At 65.8% G+C, this 21,747-nt stretch overlaps 6 protein-coding genes across 6 annotated transcripts; 3 read left to right on the top strand and 3 right to left on the bottom strand.

Annotated features, from left to right (window-relative positions):
• Positions 1 to 378: 378 nt before the first annotated feature.
• On the bottom strand, positions 379 to 1,729 carry EMIHUDRAFT_214086 (hypothetical protein; the record flags this gene model as incomplete). The annotated part of the gene is made up of 4 exons (XM_005764165.1): positions 379 to 468; positions 676 to 1,272; positions 1,380 to 1,631; positions 1,712 to 1,729. The coding sequence occupies 4 exons, from the start codon at positions 1,727 to 1,729 to the stop codon at positions 379 to 381; spliced, it is 957 nt and encodes a 318-aa protein (XP_005764222.1).
• A 2,535-nt stretch (positions 1,730 to 4,264) lies between these two features.
• On the top strand, positions 4,265 to 7,449 carry EMIHUDRAFT_214084 (hypothetical protein; the record flags this gene model as incomplete). The annotated part of the gene is made up of 7 exons (XM_005764164.1): positions 4,265 to 4,331; positions 4,736 to 4,836; positions 4,951 to 5,271; positions 5,342 to 5,659; positions 5,820 to 5,879; positions 6,001 to 6,195; positions 6,298 to 7,449. 7 exons carry the CDS (start codon positions 4,265 to 4,267, stop codon positions 7,447 to 7,449), a joined length of 2,214 nt encoding a protein of 737 aa, XP_005764221.1.
• Positions 7,450 to 11,044: 3,595 nt separating this feature from the next.
• Positions 11,045 to 13,508, bottom strand: EMIHUDRAFT_437459 (hypothetical protein). Its single transcript, XM_005764163.1, has 10 exons — positions 13,407 to 13,508; positions 13,097 to 13,159; positions 12,753 to 12,920; positions 12,564 to 12,650; positions 12,457 to 12,487; positions 12,350 to 12,387; positions 12,075 to 12,119; positions 11,851 to 12,009; positions 11,479 to 11,680; positions 11,045 to 11,407 (listed from the first exon to the last, which is right to left on the bottom strand). Exons 8-10 carry the CDS (start codon positions 11,926 to 11,928, stop codon positions 11,199 to 11,201), a joined length of 489 nt encoding a protein of 162 aa, XP_005764220.1. The 5' UTR covers positions 11,929 to 12,009; positions 12,075 to 12,119; positions 12,350 to 12,387; positions 12,457 to 12,487; positions 12,564 to 12,650; positions 12,753 to 12,920; positions 13,097 to 13,159; positions 13,407 to 13,508; the 3' UTR covers positions 11,045 to 11,198.
• Positions 13,509 to 16,277: 2,769 nt separating this feature from the next.
• On the bottom strand, positions 16,278 to 17,020 carry EMIHUDRAFT_214080 (hypothetical protein; the record flags this gene model as incomplete). Its single annotated transcript, XM_005764162.1, has 2 exons — positions 16,278 to 16,308; positions 16,515 to 17,020. 2 exons carry the CDS (start codon positions 17,018 to 17,020, stop codon positions 16,278 to 16,280), a joined length of 537 nt encoding a protein of 178 aa, XP_005764219.1.
• A 1,089-nt stretch (positions 17,021 to 18,109) lies between these two features.
• On the top strand, positions 18,110 to 19,002 carry EMIHUDRAFT_214079 (hypothetical protein; the record flags this gene model as incomplete). The annotated part of the gene is made up of 6 exons (XM_005764161.1): positions 18,110 to 18,228; positions 18,270 to 18,444; positions 18,468 to 18,610; positions 18,689 to 18,783; positions 18,863 to 18,891; positions 18,970 to 19,002. The coding sequence occupies 6 exons, from the start codon at positions 18,110 to 18,112 to the stop codon at positions 19,000 to 19,002; spliced, it is 594 nt and encodes a 197-aa protein (XP_005764218.1).
• A 1,468-nt stretch (positions 19,003 to 20,470) lies between these two features.
• EMIHUDRAFT_452293 (hypothetical protein) lies at positions 20,471 to 21,747 on the top strand (the record flags this gene model as incomplete). The annotated part of the gene is made up of 5 exons (XM_005764160.1): positions 20,471 to 20,530; positions 20,795 to 21,017; positions 21,190 to 21,449; positions 21,527 to 21,558; positions 21,714 to 21,747. Coding segments are annotated over 3 exons (476 nt in total), but the record flags the coding sequence as incomplete, so codon positions are not given.

Here is a 21,747-nt window from a genome sequence, read left to right as displayed (position 1 = left end):
CGTGTCAGGCCACGACGACTTTGCTCGTGCGGACCGATGCTCGCGGCGGAAGCTTGACGGCGCCATGCGTCAAAGTGTTTAGCACACACACTTCGATTACCAGTCAGATGTCAGAGTACCGTGTGCAGGAAAAACGTAATCTCTGCAGTAGCATACCGCATCACTTCACAGCGTCTCTTCGGCGGCGAACGAGGTGAGTTCTTCCGAGACCGCAGGCATTGCATGCAGCGTAGCCGCGGTGAGCCGAGGCCCCGTCTCAGCCATTCCACGCTTCGCATCGCCCAAGCACATGAGCATGCCATGTCCACGCACGCCGCGCCCCCTTCTCGACGTGTCGTCGACGTGCTGGCGCTTGAGCCGACCCTCAGGCCCAGCTGCTCAGGCCCCTCCGAGGCGCGCCAGCCGCGCCTCGCGCATGCGGCGAAGCTCCTCCTCCCCGTCGCCGTCCTCCTCAGCCGCGCGTCTTGCCTCGAGCGCGCGCTTGGTCCCTGCCGCCGCCGCTGCCGCCGCCGCTGCCGCGGGTGGGCCTGGCGTTCCAGCCGTCTCAGCCGCAGCCGATCCCGCCGCCGCCGCCGCCGCCGTCAAAGGCGCTTCCTCATCCGACGTGTCCAACTCTATCGGATCGCCCTCCCCGCCGCCGCCGCCGCCGGCGCTCGAGCCGGGCTCCGTTGCGACGGGCGCTCCTGCAGCACGGAGCGATGCGCGGATCGCCTCCTGCAGCTCCTCCTCCTCGATGGCGAGTGCCACGGACCCGAGCGGCGAGGCGGCGCCGCCGAGGCGCAAGCCCCCGTTCGGCGGCCATGAGTCTGCGGCCGCCCTCACACCGCACGCCACGCTCTCGGGCAGGGGGAAGTGGAGCTCCGACGGCGGGAAGCGAGCGTGCCGGTGCCGCTGCGTCGCGACGTGCCGCCTCATCCGCTCGCCCTCCTCTCGCAGCTCGGCGAGGTCGCGATCGTTCAGTCTCGCAGCGCTGCTCTGGGGCCGGAACTTGTCCTGCGCGGCGATGCGCCGCCGGAGAGCGGCGCGCTCGGCCTCGTCCGTCGCCTGCCGCAGCCGCTCCTGCAGGCATGCGTCGCTGAACGCCTTTGTCGCGCGAAGCGTCAGCGCGCGCCGCATGTTGTAGGGATTCCACGGCGGGGGCGGTGGCAGGGAGCCAGGCTTTTGTTGCCGGATGCCGTGCTTCCACAGCGTGCGCGCCTCGCCGCTCATGACGTACACGGAGCGGCGGGGCAGCTCCAGCTCGATGGCAAACGATCCCGATTCGTCATAGTGCTTGATCCGCGGAAGGCGTCGGCCCCGCCAGCCTCGCCGGCGTCGGGCGGCGCGGCGGCGGGGGGGCCTGCAGCCTTGATCGCCTGTGTGTTTGGCTCAAAGTAGACTGTGCCGGCCTGCCCCAGCGTGACGCCGACCACAGTCTCTCCCCACCGGTATCTCGAATCCAGGTGCTTGTTGAAGGCGGCTTTTGGAGGGTAGGTGATGGCGTATACGTAGTCGGGCGTGACGTAGCCGGGATAGAGGCCGCAGTCGCCGACCAAGTTGCATACACGAAACAGGTCGACGTCGTCGGGCAGCGGGCGGTGGCACCGACCGGCACGTCGACCGTCCGCATCGCTGTTTGGTCCGTGCGATTCCTGCGGCGCGTGGATGCGCTGAGACTCGAAGAGGCGCCGCTCGGCGGCTTCGCCAAAGGCGTCGAGCGCGATGTGGAGACCGTCGACGCCCGCGACATTTTTCACGAGCTCATTGGTTGTCGAGCGGAAAGTAAAAGAAAGCCAAGGGAGGGATGGGAGGACGGCACGCCGCCACCACACATGGATTTTAAGGAGAGGAGTGTGGTGCTAGCCGTCGCCCACACCCTCGGGCGTCTACCACTTCCTATCTCTCTCCGCAGTTTCTCACCAATTCTCGCAGCGACCTTCATGCCACCTCGGAGAGAGAGATTTTTAGCAATACCAAACAACTCTAACACTCACACGTAATTTGGGGCCTGGAGCCCTGTTCACGCGCGCGCCTCGGTCCTCGCGTTCTTCCCACTCTCGTCGTTCTCTCTCCTGCTGTCTCTTCCCCTGACTCATCGCTCTCCTCGGCCTCGTTCTGACACGCCGCTGCCGTCTGCCTTGCTCTCGCTGCTTCTCTCGCCTTTCTGCGTAACTCCGGCGGAGTCCGTCCGCTCTCCTCTCCGCGTATTTTGGTCCCTCGAGTTTATCGAGCATTCCTCGCGCAAGGACCACATTTCTGACTCCCACTGCGAGCATATCCCGCCCTGTCATGTCGTTGCTCAGGTCCACTCTCGTTGCGGAAAGTGGCCGGAGCCTCCCGGCCGAAGTTTTCTTTTATTTTGCCCTCCGCCGCTTGTTTGTAATATGCCTGCGTATGGCGGACGCAGGCTTCTTTTCTTCGTGTTTCTTTAAGATGCGATTTGAATACCAGCAACAGAAGCGGCCATCAGCCTAGAAAGAAAGAAAGAAAAAGACAAACCAACGTTGGCCTATCCACAGTCAGAACGCGGTAAAATTCTTACGCGCTCGCGCTTCACTCAAAAAGCGACGGACGGGTGTGGGCTGATCCCTTGCCCCGTCACCCGCCGCCCTCGCCCGGCCGCCTCACCGCGCACGGAGCGCTCGGCTGCTCGCCGCCGCCGCCGCGCGTCCCGCGCCGCCACGCTTGCCCCCCCTTGCCGGACGCGCGCTCTGTGCAGCGGCGCAGAGCGCGCGTCCCTGGCACAGACGGAGCAGCGACCGCGCCAGCGGTCGCTGCTCCGCCCCTCCGTCGCGCGCGCCGCGCGCGCGCTGCCGCCGCCGCCGCCGCCGCCCCCTCCTCGCCGTCTTCCCCACCCCTACCCTCTGTTGCCCGCACACGCGCGCCGCGCGCTGCGCGCACCCGCCCACGCCCCCGCCCCCGCCCCCGCCCCCGCCCCCGCCCCCGCTCCCGCTCCCAAGCGCCCCTTCCCCGGTAGGTGTGCGTAGAAAGTGAAACCGATCGAGAGGTGGCAGAAGCCGCCGTGTGTGACACATATTGCGGCACGTGTGACGTGTGAGTGTGAGAGGACATATATTGTGGGGGGGGTTACGGGTTTGCGGGGAGAGCCCCGGGCCTGGCGCGCGCGCGCAGCGCGCGGGGCGTTTTTTATGCAAACATGCAAACGGGACGGCCTGCGCAGCCTCTAACTATTCACAGAGAGGTCTCCCAGGAGCAATACTGTATTCAAAAGGCGCGCAGCGCGCCGGAACGTACGGAATACATGCGGCGCGGAGCGCCGCTAACTAGTTATGCAGTGCAAATGCAGGCGCGGAAGCGCGCGGCGCGCGCGGCGCGCGCTCGGAGCGCGCCAGCGCGCGCGGAGCGCGGGCAGAGGGCGGCCACTAGACCATCAGGTCCTCCTCGTTGTCCGAGTTGTTCTCGTCCGAGTCCGAGTCGCTCTCCCACTTGACCGCCCCGGCTCCTTTAGCCCGCCACCAGCCCGCCACCCGCCTTGGTGCGCTTGATGCGGAGCTGGAGCGCCTCGTGGCAATACACGAGGCGGTCGGAGACGGCGTGGCGCATGCGCGAGCGCAGGCAGCGCCTTTGCTTTGTCGCAACCTTGCGGACGCCGCCATTGCCTCCGACGCGGGCTGGCCCGGCCTGCTGCAGTCCAAGCTGCTGCTGCGGCGGCGGCTGGGCCGCAGGGGCGCCCTCTGGGATGGTCGTGGTCAGCATTGATGGAAGGTTGGAAGCATGGAAGCCGGTGCTTCCTCCTTCTCCCCCTGCCTCGGCCCCCCTTGCGGCCACCTGATCTTGAGCGCGAAAATTCTTTTTTCTTGAATACAAGGGCAAGGGCCTCAAGGGGGCGTATTCATGAATTCAAGATTTCTGGCCTTGAATACGTATAATACTGAATTTTTCTTCGCTCCGCGAGGTATTCAACACCTAGGGTTTGGAGGGATCGGAAAGCTGGGAGATTTTTAAAGACCAACAACGAACAAGCAGGGAGCCGGCGTGATAGGAAGTGCGCCAGGCCGCACAAGATTTCTTCTTCTCGCGGATTTAAGAATTCTTCTCGCTGATTTTCCATAATCATTTAGACCGAGGTCAGTCCGATGGCATAGCATCCGCTCGCTGGTAGCGTGCTTTTACCTCACACCCACGGTCTCACAGTGTGCCCCGGCAGTCGCCGAGCAGTGTCGCTCACACAAGCCGCAGCACTCAAGTGACTGAGGGCCAGTGAGGGCGAGCCCATCGCTGTCACAGCTGTGCGGCTGCCACTGGTGTGAACGGTGACTCGAAGATGGAGCCCTTCTCTGCGTCAACGCTCTACGCGGAGAGCGAGTCGCAAGGCGGCCAGCACTTTCCGCGTTTTCTCGCGCTTGCCGCGCCGCATTGCGCCCGACTATGCCGCCGCGAGCTGCACGCCTAGACCCCCGCGACGCCTATCGCTCACGGAACCCGCCGCCCCTCACCTCCCCACCACGCGATGCGCCTCTGCTCGCGGCGCGAGCGTCTGTTCCCCCCTCGGCCTCGCACCGCCTGCCTACTCCCGCTCGCAGGTACAGCCGCTGCCATTGAGGAGGGCGCGAGACGCGTCCGCTGCTGCCCATTCCCCACCCTTGTCCCGCGCGACCGCCCTCCCTCTCTTCTGGCAAGAGAGCGACCCGCTCTCGCTTGCTCGCCAATCGCCGCCCGGCTCCAGTCCGAGCGCCGAGGACGCGAGCGAGCGTGCCGGCGGCCCCACCTTCAACCGCTTCTTGCCTCTCTGCAGGAATTCATTCGATCAACATGCTCAAACTCGAGTTCGCGCCGGCCGCCGGTGACAAGCTCGTGCTCAAGCTCTCTCCTCCGCCGCCGCTTGCTGACAAGCAGGTGTGCGTTAATTTGCAGTGGCTGGGTGAGGGGTATGCACGCGCGCGCCGCTGCAACGCACGCAACGCTGCGCCTTCCCTGCAAGACTACCCTCTCGCGTTCTGTGGCTGACAGGCGTCTCTGGCGGACAACACGACCGTCATCGACTCTGGCGGAGGCAACGCCGTCGGCATCCCCTCCGAGCCCACCTCGCTCAAGGATGGCATCGACACCGGCACCGGCGGCACCGGCACCGCCAGCACCGGCACCGGCAACGTCCCGTCCGAGGGCGAGCCCGGCCCGCTCAAGGACGGCGTTGACGCGGGCGGCGGCAACGTCGCGGGCGAGTTGTCGCCGATGAAGTCCTTCGCGAAGGTCGGAATCGTGCCGGCTGACGACGGCCGCATCACGCTCGTCATCTCCGCGTCGGTGTCGCCGTCGCTCCTCGGAGCCAAGGTGCGCGTGCGCACGCCAAGATTGTGATCATCCCTCTCCCGTCTCCGAAAGCCTGCGCGTACTCTCTTAGGCGTGCGCAAACGTCAAGGACATCTCCGTGGCAAAGTCTGGCCCGGAGGGCGTCCTCAAGAAGGACCTGGCCGCGGAAAAGGCGCCTGACGCGGGCGCGGTCGACTCGGACAAGGCCAAGGCCATGTTCGCCGCCCACGCGCCGAGCTCGCCCGCCGTTTTCTGGTCCAAGTTTACGCGCCCGACCGGCCCACCGACGGCCCCCACCGGCGCCGACGGCGCCCTCAAGAAGGACATCCCTGCGGCAGAGTCTGGCGCGGAGGCCTGCGTTGACGAGACCGGCGCCATCAAGAACCCGGCGCTCAAGCCAGTCACCAAGGTCGCCATGGCCCTCAAGCCGGCGGCGGCCGGCGGCGCGCCGGTGCCGTCGATCAAGGACTTTCCGGAGGAGGAGCCCGCCCCGGCGGCGAGCGCCTGGCATTCTGCACGACGGCGTCTGCCGGCCCACTCCCTGACCCCGTCCCGCGTTCGATGCGTAGGGCGACGCCGACTGGAGCGTCTCGACCAAGGAGTTTCCAGAGGAGGAGCCCGCCCCGGCGGTGAGCACCTCCCAGCAACCTTCTGTGCACACGCGGGTATTGTGGGGACACGCGAGTCCCACAGGCGGGCACTTACATTGACCCTGTGACCTCTCGTCTGCCGCACGTCACGCGCGCGCAGGGCATCGACGAGTGGAAGACCCCCTCCCCGTTCCGCAAGATCGAGCGCAAGGGCGAGTCCAGCCTGGTCGACCGCTCCAATACCACCAAGAACCTCACCCCGTTCGGCCGCGTCGACCCCAACGGGTTCGCGGCTCTGCTCGGAACGAACGCCGACAAGGAAGACCTCGCTGGCGTCGGCTCCGGCGACGCGTCTGTCGGCGACGCCCCGCCGTCGTCGTCGACGCCTTCGGCGCGTACTGCCTTGCCCGTGCAGCGCGCTCTGCTCGTGACTGACCCTCGTCCGCACTGTTCACAGGGCGCCGTGCAGGAGACGGAGCCGACCTCGACGCGCTCCGGCTTCCGCTTCGGCAAGTTCTGCTCGACAAAGCTGCTGTGCGTCTTCTTCTCCGTGGTGATCGGTCTGGGCTGTTCGGCCGTTGCTCTGTCTTCCTATGGCTCTGCCGGCGTCTCAGAGCTCCTCGACGCGGTGTCCGTGCCCGACGCGGTCGCGATCCCGGTGAGCAATAGAACTGGAGCGCAACATGGCTCCCAGCACGCCCTGACTCTCCGTCGCGCGCCGCCGCCGCTCTCGCCCTCGGAACCGTGCAGCCTCCATAATCTCACACCCACCCCTTGGCAAGCAAGCCTTGACAACTCGACAGTGATTCAGCTGCGCCGCCGCAGCGAGGCCTTGTTCCTCGCTTCGAGATCGCGGTCATGGCCGCACTGGATGGTCTGGCTGCACGTCCACAAATCCGCCGGCACGACGTTCTGCAGCATGGCACAGATCGCAATTGACGATGTGGTGCTGGCTCCTGGCGCAGGAAACTGCAACCCTCATCTCGCCGAGCCGCAGTTTGGGGCCCGCAGCTTGGAAGGGCAGACGCGCGCCCTCACTGGGCCGCTCTGCCACACCAACTTCTTCGCGAATGAATTCGAGGGCCTCCGTGGCCCTATCCTACTCGGGCTGCCTCTGGTGTACGCGACTGCGTTTCGCCACCCCATCTCGCGGCTCGTAAGCGGCTGGTCATACTCGTGCCAGCGCCAGAGCGCGCACGGTGCGCCCTTCCCATCCCTGGCCACGTACGTCAACACCTCTGGGTCCGGGCACGAATTGCCTCTGAGGTACTTCACCGCAGATTATGGTGGTGGCCTGGTGTCTGCTGAAGGCCTGCGCATTGCTCAACAAAGGCTCCACGCACTGTCAGCCATCGTGATATTGGAGCAGCTGGACGCGACCAAGGGCAGCTTGGCCCGGCTCGGCTTGGACGTCTCAATACCACTTCCCCCAAAATACACAAGATCGAAAGCCGACGAGCGATGCAGGAAGCCAGGCACGCGTTTCTTTGGACTCGAGGACGAGACGATCTACGAAGTGGCCAAAGCTCGCAACTACTTTTCGATTGCTCTGTACAAGTATGCCGTGAATCTAGCAGCCGACCAAGCTTTTGAATGGGGTGTCCTTTGAGCAATTTTCGGCGGCTCCCTTCCCACCCTCGCCTGCCCACCCTAGCTACTCTCCACCCACTCCCACGTGCGTGTCGTTCTCCTCACTCCCCCTCATACCCTCTTTCACCACGACCACCCCGCCACAGTACCGCAACTACCGCGAGGTAAGGTACCGAATTTAGTAAAAAGATCCAGACCAAACTCTGTAAAGCCGTAAGGAGGTGTACTACTAGTATAGTAGGGTGAGAAATATGAAAAACGCCGGAATTCGGACGAGTACTCTCGCCTGCACAAATTCGATAAGTGGGCCGGTGTGGCTAATCATCTCGCTCGTCGTCAACGCGTTGCTGCTCAGCGCGGCGACTGCCTCGCTCGGCGCTGCGCGAGGCCCACCAGCGTCCCAACTGACCCCGCCTGCCGCGTCGCCACCATCGACGCCGCCCATCTGGCCAAATGTGTCCCCATCGCCACCTCCGCCACGCCCAAGCCTCCCCGCCATCGCCAACCTGCATTCGATGTCGCCACCAGCGCCGCCGCTGAAGCCAGACAAGTCAGCAAATCCGTTCAGAGCATGCATGAGCTCCCGCTGCTGGGTGGCGTGTGGCTAAGGGATGGCGTCAAGGACCGAAACCGGGTCTTCAATGCCACGCGGCAATTTAGCTTCCTCCACATTTCAAAAGCCGGTGGTTCCACCTTCATCACGTGGGCAAGGGACTCGCACCTCTTTCCAAGCTTATACCCGAATTCTATTGCCGGGCAAGAACACGGGTACCTCTTTGACCGTGACCTCAGGCCGATGGCCCAACGCCTGGTGCTCTTGCGCTCGCCTCGTGTGCACGTGCTCTCCATGTTCAAGGAGTGCCGATACAACAAGTGGGGCATCAGTTTGTGGACGCGCCACAGCAGCAAGGTGCCACACAACGGCACGCACCAGCACGATTTTGAGCAGTGGGTCAATTGGTACCTGCACCCGCTCAACAAGAAGTGGATGGGCTGCTACCAGCCGTGGAACTACCAGGCGAGAGCCATGACGAGCTCGAGCAAATCCCCACACGGCATTAGAGCCCCAGATACTTTCGAGCCAAGTATCGACAAGGCGCTGACGTTGTACCTCGAGACGGAGTGGGTGGGCATCACCGACTTTTATGACGAGTCGCTGTGCCTCCTCCTGAGCCGCCTCAAGACCGAAGCTGCAGCCGTGCGCTTCTCAGAATCCTGCCGGTGCAGCGAGGACGCAAAGCCGGTCCTTGGTAATACCGAGCCCGTCACGCACGGCTCGGTGTCATCGACAGACGTTCACGTTTATCCGGAGCTCGCCGTCAAGATGGACCGCCTCACGGCCATCGACAAGGCTCTCTTCTCCGTGGCACTCCGCGGCTTCCTCAGCGAGATCCGGAGCCTGGAGGTGCGCGTCGGTCATCGCGTCCTGTGCCCGCATGTGCTCAAGAGTGCCGAGCCAAAGCTGGCGTACGTTACGAATGTGACCGCGTTGTACGCGATCTCGTAGGGACAGACGGACATGGACATACTACCTGCAACGGCGATGTCGTGTGTTGTAGGTAGTATGTCCCATCCGACGTCGTAGCGAGTGACCGAGTGGGTTTGTGCGTCCCCATCGCAACCGGCCCCGACGCCGAGAGCGGAGAGGCCGCGGGTAGGCCCGGACGCGCGTTCCTGACGTCGGCCGTGAGAGTCTCCCCGACGTGGGCCATGCGTCGACTCATGCGAAGACGTTTGTGTCATTGTTATTTAACGTCCTCCGAGGGAGCTCCGCGCTTGGGTTTCCTCTAGTGACAGAACTCCCGCTCCCGCTCTTGCGGGGTGGCTCTTTTCTCGATCCCGAAAATTCTCTTTCCCGCGGGCGATATAGCTTATGGGTCATTAACTCATTGTGTATGGGGTGGCCGTGACACCATAGTAACAGCTGGATTTCGCATTGTCTCCACCTTCATCCTTCTAACTCAGGGTCGACTCTGCATCACACGGGACCCCTCCCTCATCGTCTCTCCTCGCGCTCTTCGAGCCGTCGGAGGACTTCGCAGCCCTTCCCACTGGGAGCGGCACCAGTCAGTTGTTGTGACCTCGGTTGCATGCGGCCTAGAGCATGCGGCAGTTGATGCCTGCATGCACTCACTCATCAGCTATATGTGCGTGCGTGCGTACGCCGGCGGCGGCCGTCTTGCATCTCGTATGAGAAGCGTGCCGCAGGTTTGCGCTGCCTGTCATTGCCGCCAGTGCACGAGATCGGCCCTGGTGCACTTGGTCGTGGGACGACTTTTTTTCGCATCCATGTACCATGAGCGATCGCGAACATCAGATTTGCCTCGTGCGTCCCTTTTCGTCGGAAAGCTATTTTCTTTTTGGGTTCTGTGGGCACCCTAAGAGAGCCCTAGCCCTGGGGGTGCGGTCGCAGGGCCAGTTCGTTTGTAAAATTCTTTCAAGCCGTAGAATTCTTCTTTCCACAACTTGACGTGTAGAGGATGTAGATAGATAGAGTGTAGAGCGCTGTAGAGCTGTAGGTAGAGCTGTAGAGCGCTGTAGAGCTGTAGAGCGCTGTAGAGCTGTAGAGCTCGACATCCGGCGGTGACGAACTGCGTGCGTTGCAGGTCCAGGTGAGTGAGAAGGGCGCAGGTCGCATCTTGCAACCATGAGGAGCTTAGCAGCGGCAACTCCTCGCAATCAGCTGCATGCCTTTCTTGACCGGGCTTGGGGCCAGGGCACTGGTCGGCGTGAGCCGGGCCCAACTCGCTCCACGATTGCTTTGACCTTTGTGCCGTATTCGCTGTCCAACGCTGCCGCTGCCGTTGCGGCCAGCAAGCGTGGGATGTGGCCACAAGATTGGGGTCAATACAGCCACTGTGTATGGGGGCTCTCTGCTGAGCTGCCAAACGTATCGCGGCAGGACTTTTTGGGTCGGTCGCCACGTATGTCGGTTCTGCCGCGATACAAAGCCCGCGTTTGCAGGCGAACGCATCGAAGTCTACCACGCCCTACACGATGAACATTATGGCGGGGGGATCTGGATGTATCCCGCGGCTGGCAGTGGTGTCTACTACACGGGCGCTCGACACCATTGTCTTTGGAGAACACTACGAGGCGATTGTCCGCTTCTCGGCCCACGGGAGCCCAGCCCGACACTGTACACGGGCGACAAAATGGGATGGCCTCTGTGCCCACACTAGCCATGAGACGTTTCAGAGGGGCGCGAGCCGAGGGCTTCGAGACGTTACAGTTCGTCCACCACACCAGTCCACAGACAGCGTTCGTTCGGCGCGCGGCGCTTCGAGCTCGTGGATCTGAAGTCTGTCCATGCCAACCAGACCATGCCTCACTTCTCGGCCGGCTACCGCGATGCCCGCCCTTGCGTCGTGGACCCCAGCAGCATCTCGCACGAACTGCGGTGCCTTCACGCTTCAGGGTGACGTACCTGTTCCCGCACACTAAATACTTGCACGGCGCTGGGGTCGCAGAAGCCCGGCGAGACCTTCCACGTTCCAGAAGTTGCTGGCCGCGGCGGGCGGAAGTGTGTGTGAGAGCTTCGGCTTGCGGGGGGGGAGGGGGGGCGGGTCAGTGAAGCGTGTGCCACTTTTTGTTTGTGCCCCGTGTGCGCCCGTGGGGAAATAACGGCAATTACTACAGAGAGACGCTCTCGCCACACCGGTCACCGCGACGCATTCTTTGAGGTGTTGTCTGTTGAGCCCTGCTCCATGCACTGGCCACTGCGCGTGCTTTTAGTGTAGCGCCCCAGGGGTTCGCCGCCCCCTCAGCTCACCGCGAGCTCTCAATCTCGAGGAAACGGACCCACGCGTCGCCCACCTCCGACGCGCGCGGCGCCGCGCCGCGCACGAGGCCGAGCTCCTCGCGCTGCTCTGGCGAGCAGCCCAGCATTGAGGCGAGCACGCCCAGCTCGCCGCCAGAGCCGCCCTGCGACACCATCCGCACGAGCAGCTGCGCCATCAGCACGCGCTCCGCCTCGCCTACCCACTCACCCGCCGAGAGTCGCCGAGAGTCGCCGAGAGTTACCGCCGGACACGCGCCTCGCGCTCGCCGGCCTCGCCCGCCTCGCCGGCCGCCGCGCCGTCGCTCTGGCGCGTCGCCGACGCCGCTGCCGACCGCTGCTGCAGCACATCGCGCTCAAGCACTGCACTCGCGAGCGCAGCGCGCAGCAGAGGCACCTCCCCCAGCGCCTCGCGCGCCGTGGCCAGCTCGACGGCGGCGGCGCCCGCGCTCTCTTCGAGAGCAGCGAGCTCCTACGCGGCGTAGCATGGCGTCCTCCGCCGACCCCCCCCCCCCCCCCCCCCTCTTCCTCCTCCCTCCCCTCTCCCCTCTCCCCTCTCCCCTCGAGAGCTCTCGCAGTAGTGAGGTGAGCCGCCCGCCAACCCTTCATCTCGGGCAAGGGCAATCTCGGGCAATCTCGGGCCTGTGAGAGGAGCCGCCCACCAACCCTCAGCTCCTCCGCCTCGCCCCCCCGCTCGCCGCCGCCGTCGGGCGCCATCATCTCTCCCTCGAGCAGCGCGTTGAGGTTGGCGAGTGCCGCGCGCTGCTCGGCCAGCTGCGCCTCTGCGGCGGAGAGCGCAGCCTGTTCACAGGCGGACGTGAAGACACGCCGCCCACAGCTGCGCCACTGCCCGCGGCGAGCGTCGCCTCAGCGTCCGCTGCTCGGGCCGCAGCCTCGCTCGCACTCCCCACCTTGCGTAGTGCGGCCGAGGTGCGGCCGAGGTGCGGCCGAGGTGCGGCCGAGGTGCGGCCGAGGTGCGGCCGAGGTGCGGCCGAGGTGCGGCCGAAGTGCGGCCGAAGTGCGGCCGAAGTGCGGCCGAGATGTGGCCGAGATGTGGCCGAGATGTGGCCGAGAGAGATGTAGCCGTGATGTGGCCGAGATGTGGCCGAAGTGAGGCCGAAATGTGTCTCGCGGCTCCGACCTGCGCGCTCGTCGCATCCCTCGCAGCGCGCAGCTCGCCTACAAGAACAAAACTGCGAGTGCAGAAGACGAAGGCTCGGAAGCCGACCTCGCAAGCCGCAGCTCGACCTCGCAGCTCGTCGGCCTCCTTCTTCAGGACCTAGTCTCGGACAATCTCGGGGACTCACGTCTGAGCTCGACCTCCCAGGTCGGTCGTCGGCAGCCCTCTTCCGGGCCTGCTCCCGCCGGCTCGCGCCGTCCTCGGCCTCGAGGAGCAGCCGCCGCAGCCCGCCATGCTCCCCCTTGAGCTTGGCTAGTGCCGCCTAAGGGGGGGAGGGAAGGTCGCACGGCATTGAGAGTGGCTGTCCCGATGCGCGAAGGTGGGTGGTGGCGAGAAGGCGGCGAGTGTGCGTGTGTGCGTGTGCCTCCGCCGCGTCGCGCCCCGCGCTCGTGGCGGCGAGTCGCTCCTCCCGCGCACCCGCCGCCTCTGCCTGCTCCGCCGCCTCCGCCTCCCGCGCCTCCAGCTCCGCCTTGAGGCGCCGCTCTCGTTCCTCTGTCGCGAGTAGCCGCGCGGCCGCGTCGCGTGTCGCCGCCTGCAGAAGGTCACTGCAGACAGTCAGCGGAAGGCACGGCAAGGGAAGGGCGGGTGGACGCATCACGAGGTGGCGGGGCAAGCGCCAGGCAGCCCTCGCATCTCCACGCCCAAGGACAGGAGCCCCACGGCATTTCGAGTGCAAGGATCGGCGCGCGAGTGCGAGGAGAGGTGTGCCTGCAGCTGGTCGGTCGCCGCGCTCACCCCCGCGGACAGCTGAGCGCGCAACGCCTCACGCTCCTGCGGTGTGTACGCACGGCGTAAGGCGGGGCGTGAGGCGGGCTCCTGTGGGTGGGCGGCGTGAGATGGGCGGCGCGTGCACGGGACAACCACCGAAGGGCCATGACAGCGATGGTCGCAACGCGAGTGCGATGGGGTCCGGTCGCGTGCGGAACAAGAGCTGCGGAACAAGAGCTTCTCGGGCGGTGGCCAAAGGGGGTGGTGGCAAGAGGGAGGGGAGCAGACATCCGCATCTAGCCTCCCTCTCCTCCTCCGCTCTCGCCCGCCCCGCCGCCGCCGCCTCGAGCTCCACCCGCGCCGCGGCTAGCTCGGCGCGCACTCCCTCGCCCTCCGCCTCCAGCTGCGCCGCCCTGGCACGTCCCGCCTCCGCCTCCGTCCCGGCCGTCGCCGCCGCCGCCGCCCGCGCCTCCGCCTCCGCCGCCCGATCCGCCTCAGCCTGCCGCGCCGCCGCCGCCGCCGCCGCCTCCTCCTTCGCCGCCAGCGCCGCCGCCTCCGCCTCGTCCGCCTTCGCCTCGGCCGCCTCCGCCCTCGCCACCGCCGAGTCGAGCTCCGCGGCAAACGCGTCGACCGCCTGCGGCAAGCGAAGCGGGCGGCGGACTAGTCTCGCTACTCTCGGCGCATCTCGGCTAGTCTCGCTACCCTCCGCGCATCTCGGCTACTCCGGGCTGATCTCGGCGCATCTCGCCTCGGACGCCTCGGCGGAACGGGTCGCCTCGGAAACTGCCCTGCTCGCCGCCTCCTCTGCCCGCCCCTTCTCGGCCGCCAGCGCCTCCTGCAACGCCGCCACCCTCTCCTCGAGGGCCACCCGCGCCTCCTCCGCCACCGCCGCAGCCTCGTCCTGCCGCTCAGACCTCGCGGCCGCCGCCGCCTCGGCCGCCGCCGCGTGCGCTGCTGCTGCCGCCAGCTGCGCGTCGAGGGCAGAATTTCGCGCCTTCGCCTCCGCCCGCTCCGCCGCCAGCGCCTTCTCCGCCTGCCTCGCCGCCTCCTCCGCCTGCCTCGCCGCCTCCGCCGCCGCTGCCCGCTCCGCCTCCAGCGCCGCCACCTCCGGAGAGGACGCCGCATCGGACGCCTACTCAGCGACCCACAAGACGGCGAGGTGACGGGAGCGCTGTGATGAGGGCCGGCTCATGGCCCCTCTGCCGGCGGGCGCCTCCAGACGCCCCTCGAGCGCTGCGACCACCTCGCCTCGCTCCGCGGCGACCGCCTCCGCCTCCTGCAGGCGCCTTCGCAACTCAGCCGCCTGCGAGTACACCCAAGCGCACCAGAGAGTCCGGGCGGGAGGATGGCACCGAGCAGCGCACTCCGAGCAGAAGCTCATTCCAAGGGGCCACGAGTACCACGAGCTCCGCTACACACGGCGGAGCACAGCCGAAGACACGCGTCCTCTCGAGTGCCCGCCGGGAGACGCGGGTCTCTATCTCGCATCTACGCGAGCCACTTCCTCGCGCAGCACAGCCGACTCCTCGCCGAGCGCCTGAGAACCAGGAGCCGGCATGTCAGCGCAAGAGCGGGGTGCACCTCCAACCTGGACATTTCCAGGACATTTCCAGGACAGGTTGAGGAAATGTGTACCGTCCAAGCGTGCGCTAGTGCCTCTCCTCCTCCTCGCGGCCTCTCCTCCTCGCGGCCTCTCCTACTCAGCCGGGCCGAACTCACCCCAATCTTGTCGAGGGCACGCCGCTTCGCCTCCGACTCCCTGCGCCTCGCCTCCTCCTCCCGCCCGCGCAGCTCGTCGATGAGCGCCTCGCGCTCCGCCAGCGCCGCCGCGGCGTCGCCACCCCCTACCTCTCCACCCCCGCCGCCACCGTCGCCCCCTTCGGCACCCTCCCTTCCCTCTGCCACCGCCGCCGCCCTCGCCGCCGCCGCCACCTCCGCCGCCTCCGCCGCCTTCGCCGCCGCCTCCTCCCGCTCCGCGCGCCAGCCGTCGGTGTCCGCCTGCCACGCCTCCGACACGTCGCTCACCTAATCCACTCGCCTCCGGCTCAACCGAACCAACCGAGTCCACTCTCGCCACCCACCCACCCAATCCACTCGCCACGCGCGAACCAATCCGCCCCACCTGCTCGCAAAGAGAGGGGGGCAGTGTTGCTCGCTCCCGAGTTCGCCACAGCCGCCACACCTCCCGCCCTGTGGCCCCCCGCCTCCTCTTCCCCTCTCCTCTCCCGTCCTCCCTTCTCCTCTCCTCCTCGCTTCTGCTCTCCTCCCCTCCCCTCCTCTCCTCTCGTCGCCCACCTCCTGCTCGAGTGCAGACACCCGCGCGCGCGCCGCCTACAGCTCCCACCGACCCTACGCTCACACCTCGGCACATCTCGGACGCACTCTCGCCGCAAACCGCGCGCGATCCGCCTCGAGCGCCGCCGCCAGCTCCGCCGCCTTCGCCTCCGCCTCGGCCCTCGCCGCCGCCGCCTCCGCCCTCGCCTCCTCGGCTGCTGCCTTGCCCGCCGCCGCCGCCGCCGCCTCCTCCACCGCCTCCTCCGCGGCCTCCCTCGCCGCCGCCTCTGCCGCCGATGCCTACAGGGGTCGGGGTAGGTGGGGATGGGGGTAGGGTTGGAGACAGGGTTGGGGGCAGGGCCAGAGTCGGAAGAGGGCGCCTGCGAGTGGCCGTTGGGCTGCCCGTTCCTCTGAGCGCCCTGCAGCGCCGCCACCTCCTCCGCCTTGGCCGCTAGCTCAGCCTCTGCGCGGCCACGCGCCGCCGCCGCCTCCGCGGCCTCCGCCTCGTGCTGCAGCGCCGCCTGCTCCAGCGTCTCTGCCCTCCGCCCCGTCGCCCTGAGCCGCTCCTCCAGCCCCGCTCGCGCCTCCGTCGCGCCGCGAAGCCTCTCGGACAGCTCCGCCTGATGGGCGATCTCGGCTGATCTCGGCTGATCTCGGCTCATCTCGGCTCATCTCGGCTCATTTCGGCTCATCTCGGCTCATCTCGGCTCATCTCGAGTGATCCTATCTCCCCCACCTCTCGTGCGCCCGCCGCCTCCAGCTGCTCCGCGTACCGCCTCTCCAGAGCCGCCGCCGCCTAACCATCCGCCCACACCCCTGAGTGGATCGTCCTGCCCCAGCGCATGCAGGCCCTCCCGCGCCGCCGCCACCTCCCGCGCCGCCGACTGCAACGCCTCCCGCTCCCTCATCAGAGCCTCGACGCGAGCATCCATCTCGCCCTCCGAGATCGCGCTCCACGGCGTGTCGGGCAACACAGTGCCGTCCTCCTCACCGCCGCCGCCGCCGCCGCCGCCGCCGTCTGCCACCGCGCGCGCCGGCGTGTGAGGCGGCTGCGGCACTCCCTCGTCATGAGGGGGGTCGGCCTACGGGTGTGGAAAGGCGAGGCGGTTCGGGGAGGACTCGCGGCGGAGATGCCGCTCCGCACTCGTCTGGCCGCGCCGGGCTGACGGTCCGCCCGGCGCAGAGTGCGGCGTTGGCCTGCTCGAGCTCCCGGACCCGTGCCTGCAGCGCCTCGAGCTCGGCCGCGGTGCCGCCGGAGCCGACGCCGCGCCCAGCAAGGCCGACGCCACCTCCGGCAAGGCCGACGGCACCAAGGCCGTCTCCATCGTAGCCGCCCTCGCCCTCCTCCTCGCCCTCCTCGCCCTCATAGTCGATCACAGCCTCAGCCGCGCGCTCGAGCGCCGTCTGGAGGCCCTCGCGCGCCACCGCCGTGGTCTTCTGGGCCACCTTGGCCGCCACACCGCGCAAGCCGTCCTCGTTGAGAGCGGCCCGCCCGCGCTGAGCAGCCGCCTTGCCGGCGTCTGCAGCAACGCGTGTCATTGAACGCAGCGACGCGAGCCCGCCGCCAAAGGGCGAGGCGGCCGCCCACCCACCGCCGCCAGGCGCGTCGCCGGGCTCGGTCGAGTCGTCGACAGAGAGGCGCCAGCTCATCGGACTTGGCGTCTTGTGGCTTTTCGCGGGTGCTGGAGGCTGGGTTGGAGTTTCGGGAAAGAAGAATTACTTTCGCTCGACACTGAAACTCTTCTTTGGGCCCGCTCCCGTTCCCCTGTGTCCCTGATCGTCCTTACAAGATCCTGCTCGTGCAGGTGGGGACCCTGTCCTTCTCCCACCCCTCGTTTGGCGTGCCCGTTTTATTTATTTATTTATTCTTTGGGCAAGAATTTTCGAATGCGCTGCCTGCACACACTGGGCACACGACTGGCGCGCACTGGAAAAGAAGAACCGTCAGCAGCACAGAAGCTCGAGATTTTTTGCACGAAAAGAATTTAAACAAAACAACTCTCTCTCACAGCACACAGGCTCGACACAGGAAAAGAATTGCCAAATGATTCCATTTTTAGCAATAAATACCAAACAACTCAATAAAAAAAACAACTCTAATCATTTCCTTCCGCTTCGTCAGACGAATTTATTTTTACAACTCAAGAGACGGTCACACTCGATGTGTCTGATCGTTTCCGACTGGAAGACGTGTGTTCGACTATGACAGTCGGTCGGCAAGCTCACGGAGCACGTCGCACGGAGAGATCCCCTGTGCCCTGTGCCCAGGAGCCCTCTCCGCGCGGCGATGCGCCCTCCCCCCTCGCCTTAGCAAAATCCTGCAAAGGTGGGGACGTGTCTGTCCTCGACCCAGCCCTGCTTGGGATGTCCGTTTTAAGAAATATGTTATCAAAGCCAGTCAGTGTCAGAGCACCGTCCAAAGCGCAAAGGCGGGTGCTGTCGACTAAGGGACAATATTGTCTGTCGGCAGCCGAACTTGTGATGGGACACCCTCGGAATCCAACTGCGTACTACTTGGCAAGCACGCTATTGGCGCCGACGGCTAAGGCCGAAATCGGTTCACACCTGCTCTTGCAGGTGTGGACACAAGAGGATTAGCTGTATCTACTCAGCTGCCCCGCTTACACTTACCTGTGAAGCGTGAACAGCCCCACGATTTGAACAGCGATCAGCGTGCCTGATCGGAGCGACGTCGCTCTGACACTCTGACAGCGAACAACTTGAATTAACTCGAAGGCCATGTCGAACGCCTTCCGGGGCATGCGCGACCAAGGCGAGGACGACCACGACGACTTGTGCGTGCGCGGCGCGAGAAACGTAAACTCGAACAAGAGCACCGACGAGCTGCTGGCCATGCTGTCAGCGCGCACTCACAGCTGCGCCCGACAACGGAAACGAGGCATGGTCAGGACGTCGGGAGCAGCGGCTCGCTTCTGTTCCACCCCGCTCGCGGGGCCGAGATCGATCGGGCGGACCTGGTGGTACGCTTCAACGACGCGCCGGTCGAGGGGTTCGAGCGTTTCGTCGGGAATCGCACCGACGTCCGCCTGTACAACACGTACGCGATCGGCAAGGTCCTGGCGGGGTGCGCGAAGAGGGGCGGCGGGGCGCCGTGGACGAAGCAGATCCCGACCGCGCCGACCCATCCACGTGCTCCGCCTTCCTTGGGTTCCCCAAGGACAACGCGTGCTGCCCCCGCGAGTACATGATCCTGAACTCCGGGTTTGGCACGTATGCGAGGTGCGCGCAGCGGCTGTGCCCGAGGAGCGCCGACGCGCGCGTTCTGGCGGGCCCCGCCGCGCGGAGCGTCAAGGGCAGGCACGCGTGGATGAGCGGCAGCCTCGGCATGCTCGCGCTGTCCAAGTGGTGCGAGCGCGGCGTGACGAATCTGTACGGATTCACCTCGCCGGCTCGTACGACTACCACTACTACGAGGGATGCCGAAAGGCCGTCCAGGACGCGCACACCGACTACGCGCGCCAGCTCATGCAGGCGCTCGGACGCTACAGGCACCCGGTCTTGTGCGGCCCCGAACCGAACGCCAGGCGCCTCCGCACGACGCCGCTCTTCGACCGCGACGTGTGCCACAATCGCACGAGGCGCCAGTGCGGCAAACCGTGCCCCATCGCTGACGCGCTTGCGGTTGCAGCGAATGCTACGTCCCGCCACAATGCCGATGACGACGACGCCGCCGCCCGAGCTGGGCAGCACGCTCGGCGCACGAGGAAGGGTTGGGGGAAGAAATCGATCGGTCGCACGATCGGTCGCACGAGGAAGGATTGGGGGAAGAAATCGAGCGCACTTGCAAGCTCGCCCGGGGCGTCGCGATCCGCGATGGTCCGAAAGGGAGCCAAGGGTGCCAAAGGGCGCCAAAGGGATTCCAAAGGGTGCCAAAGTGGGAAGGAGCTGGCGACGATGGTTGAAAGAAGAACTGTCCGCAGCACAGAAGCTCGCCTAAAAGATTTTTTGCACCAATAAATAAATAAATACAACGGACAAACAAAACATGCTCCAGCGAAAGCTCGGCCTTTGGCTCTCCGCGGCGCTTCCCACCCTTCGGGTCGCGCTCGAGCGGGGCATGCCAGTCGATTTCTTCGGCGACTACCTTTACAACAAGGCCCACCACCGGCGGCCCCACGACGGCGTCCTCGCCGCCTGGGCGGACGCGATGCGCGCCCCGGCCAACGCGCCGGTCGTGCACGGTGACAAGGAGAAACCAGAGCTCACCCGGCAGTACAACGAGGGGTACAAGGTCGACCTTGCGGAACCCCACGCTGGCCCGGGAGGGTGCGATGACGTGAATGAAGTCAAGCTCTGGACGCCCCTCCTCAAGACCTCCTCGCCGGGCGTTGGCAACGCCTCGAGTGGCGGCACGCCCGCCTCCGTTGGCCACTCCTACGCCTTTGGTAACACCGAAGAGAAGGCCCGCCGCCTAAACATGGGCTGCAAGGCGCGCGGGCAGCCCGGCCAACCCTTCTCCCACAAGACCGGCCACGGCTACGTCAAGGCGCATCGCGGTTTCTACCACGACGCGATCTTTGTCAAGCGCAACAACTTCAACCTGCTGCTCCACGAGACGTTCGGCGGCGGCTTCTCGCCCACCGCCGTTCTCAAGCTGCGCCGCCTCGCGCGCAAAGTCGCGCGCGGCAGCGTCGACCGCACGGCCTACTCGCCCAAGTACTCGCTCTCTTTTATGTCCCACCATGCAGAGCGCATCTCTCTCTCTGTTGTGCGAGGCGTGAACCGCGCCATTCGCTCTCACCTGGCAACCCTGTCTGCACGTCTCGCGCGCGCGTGAACAGGGCTCCGACGTGTGAGTGTTAGATTTGTTTGGTATTGCTAAAAATCTCTCTCTACAACGGACATCCCAAGCTAGGGCTGGGTCGAGGACAGACACGTCCCCACCTTTGCAGGATTTTGCAAAAGCGAGGGGGGAGGGCGCATCGCCGCGCGGAGAGGGCTGGGCACAGGGCACAGGGGATCTCTCTCGCATAGGATATGTTTGCAGCAAAAGAATTGCCGTCAGGGAAATTTTCTTTTTGCACGCTCAGATTTCAGCGTTTAGGGGAGGGCAGCCGCCTTGTTTCCCTCGGCCGGCGGACTTGGAACAAGGTGGGACGAAGCTCGCCCACCGCTCAAGACGCACGAACAACCCGCTAGGAGAGCGGCCGCCCCCGCCACGTAGAATCTCCCCTCACCGCCGCAGCTCGGCGCCCGGAAAAGAGCAGGGCCGCGCGCCGGCCGGCGGTTCTTGCACCCCGGGAGAGAGGCACACAGTTCTGGCCATCGGGGAGTGTTGCGACTCGCGCCTTCGAGGAGCCACGCCTTCGATCCACCGCGGCTGTGTTCCCGGCCGCCCCTCCCCCAGCGCTATGCTCATCTGATCGTCCCGATCTGACACCTGCCGTGCGCCCTCGCGCACAGATCCAACCTCCTCATGGGTAGCCATACCGTCCCCTTCAACGCCCAGGAGGCCGTGTGCTTCTACGACAAAGCGGGTAACGAAGTCCTCGTCCAAGGCCCCGGAGAGGTTACCATCGACAACAAGACCAACGACGTTACCCTCAACGGCCAGCCCGTGCGCAAGTTCGAGTGGGACAAGGCGATGGGAGGCACCTTCTGGAGTTTCAACATCGTCGGCTGGCAGGTGTGCGTGCCCCTCACACACACGCACCTCTACGCGCGTCTCCGCATGTGCGGGGTGCGCGGCGCTTTGATGTGTGTGTTTGGTGATATGCCACGCTTCCCCCCTCTCCCCCTTCCCGCTACCCCCCTCCCCCCCCCCCTCTCACTCTCCGCATGGCTGCCGCATTGCACAGCTCCTCGAGCTCACCGTGCCCGACGTCATCCTCGACGACGGGAACGGGGACAAGGCAAATTTCAAGTACCGCCTCGGCCTTTCCTACAACTGGAAGAGCGGGACGAAAGGCGGCATGCCGCCTTTTTCCCCGGCATGCCGACGCTGTTGAGAGGATATGGCGTGCTCCATTCCGTGAGCCGACGACTGTATAGGCATCGAGACTTTGCTCAAGGACCAAGGGGGCAAGGACCCCCCCCCCCTCTTCATCCAGGTGGCCCGGGCCGACCTCAAGGTGTGGTCCGAGACACTTCCTGGACGCTACCTGGACGCTTCCTGGACGCTTCCTAGGGGGCCCGCCTCGACCTCAAGACGCAGAAGGGCAAGGAAGGCGCCCTTTCCTTTCCTTTCCCTCCCCTCCCTCCCCTCCTTTTTATCCCCCCCCCCCCCCCGCTCCCCCCCCCCCCCCCCGCCCTTTGCAAGAGACCCTCCCGCCCGTCCGCAGAGCCACACCAGCCCCCTACCCTCGCACCACCTCCGCCTCAGGCGCGTGGAATGAGCTCCTCCACGTCGCCGGCCA

This window comes from Emiliania huxleyi (genome assembly GCF_000372725.1).
Source record: "Emiliania huxleyi CCMP1516 unplaced genomic scaffold EMIHUscaffold_60, whole genome shotgun sequence".
In the NCBI taxonomy this organism is placed as follows: Eukaryota; Haptophyta; order Isochrysidales; family Noelaerhabdaceae; genus Emiliania; species Emiliania huxleyi.
This window is presented reverse-complemented; position numbering and strand designations above follow the sequence as displayed.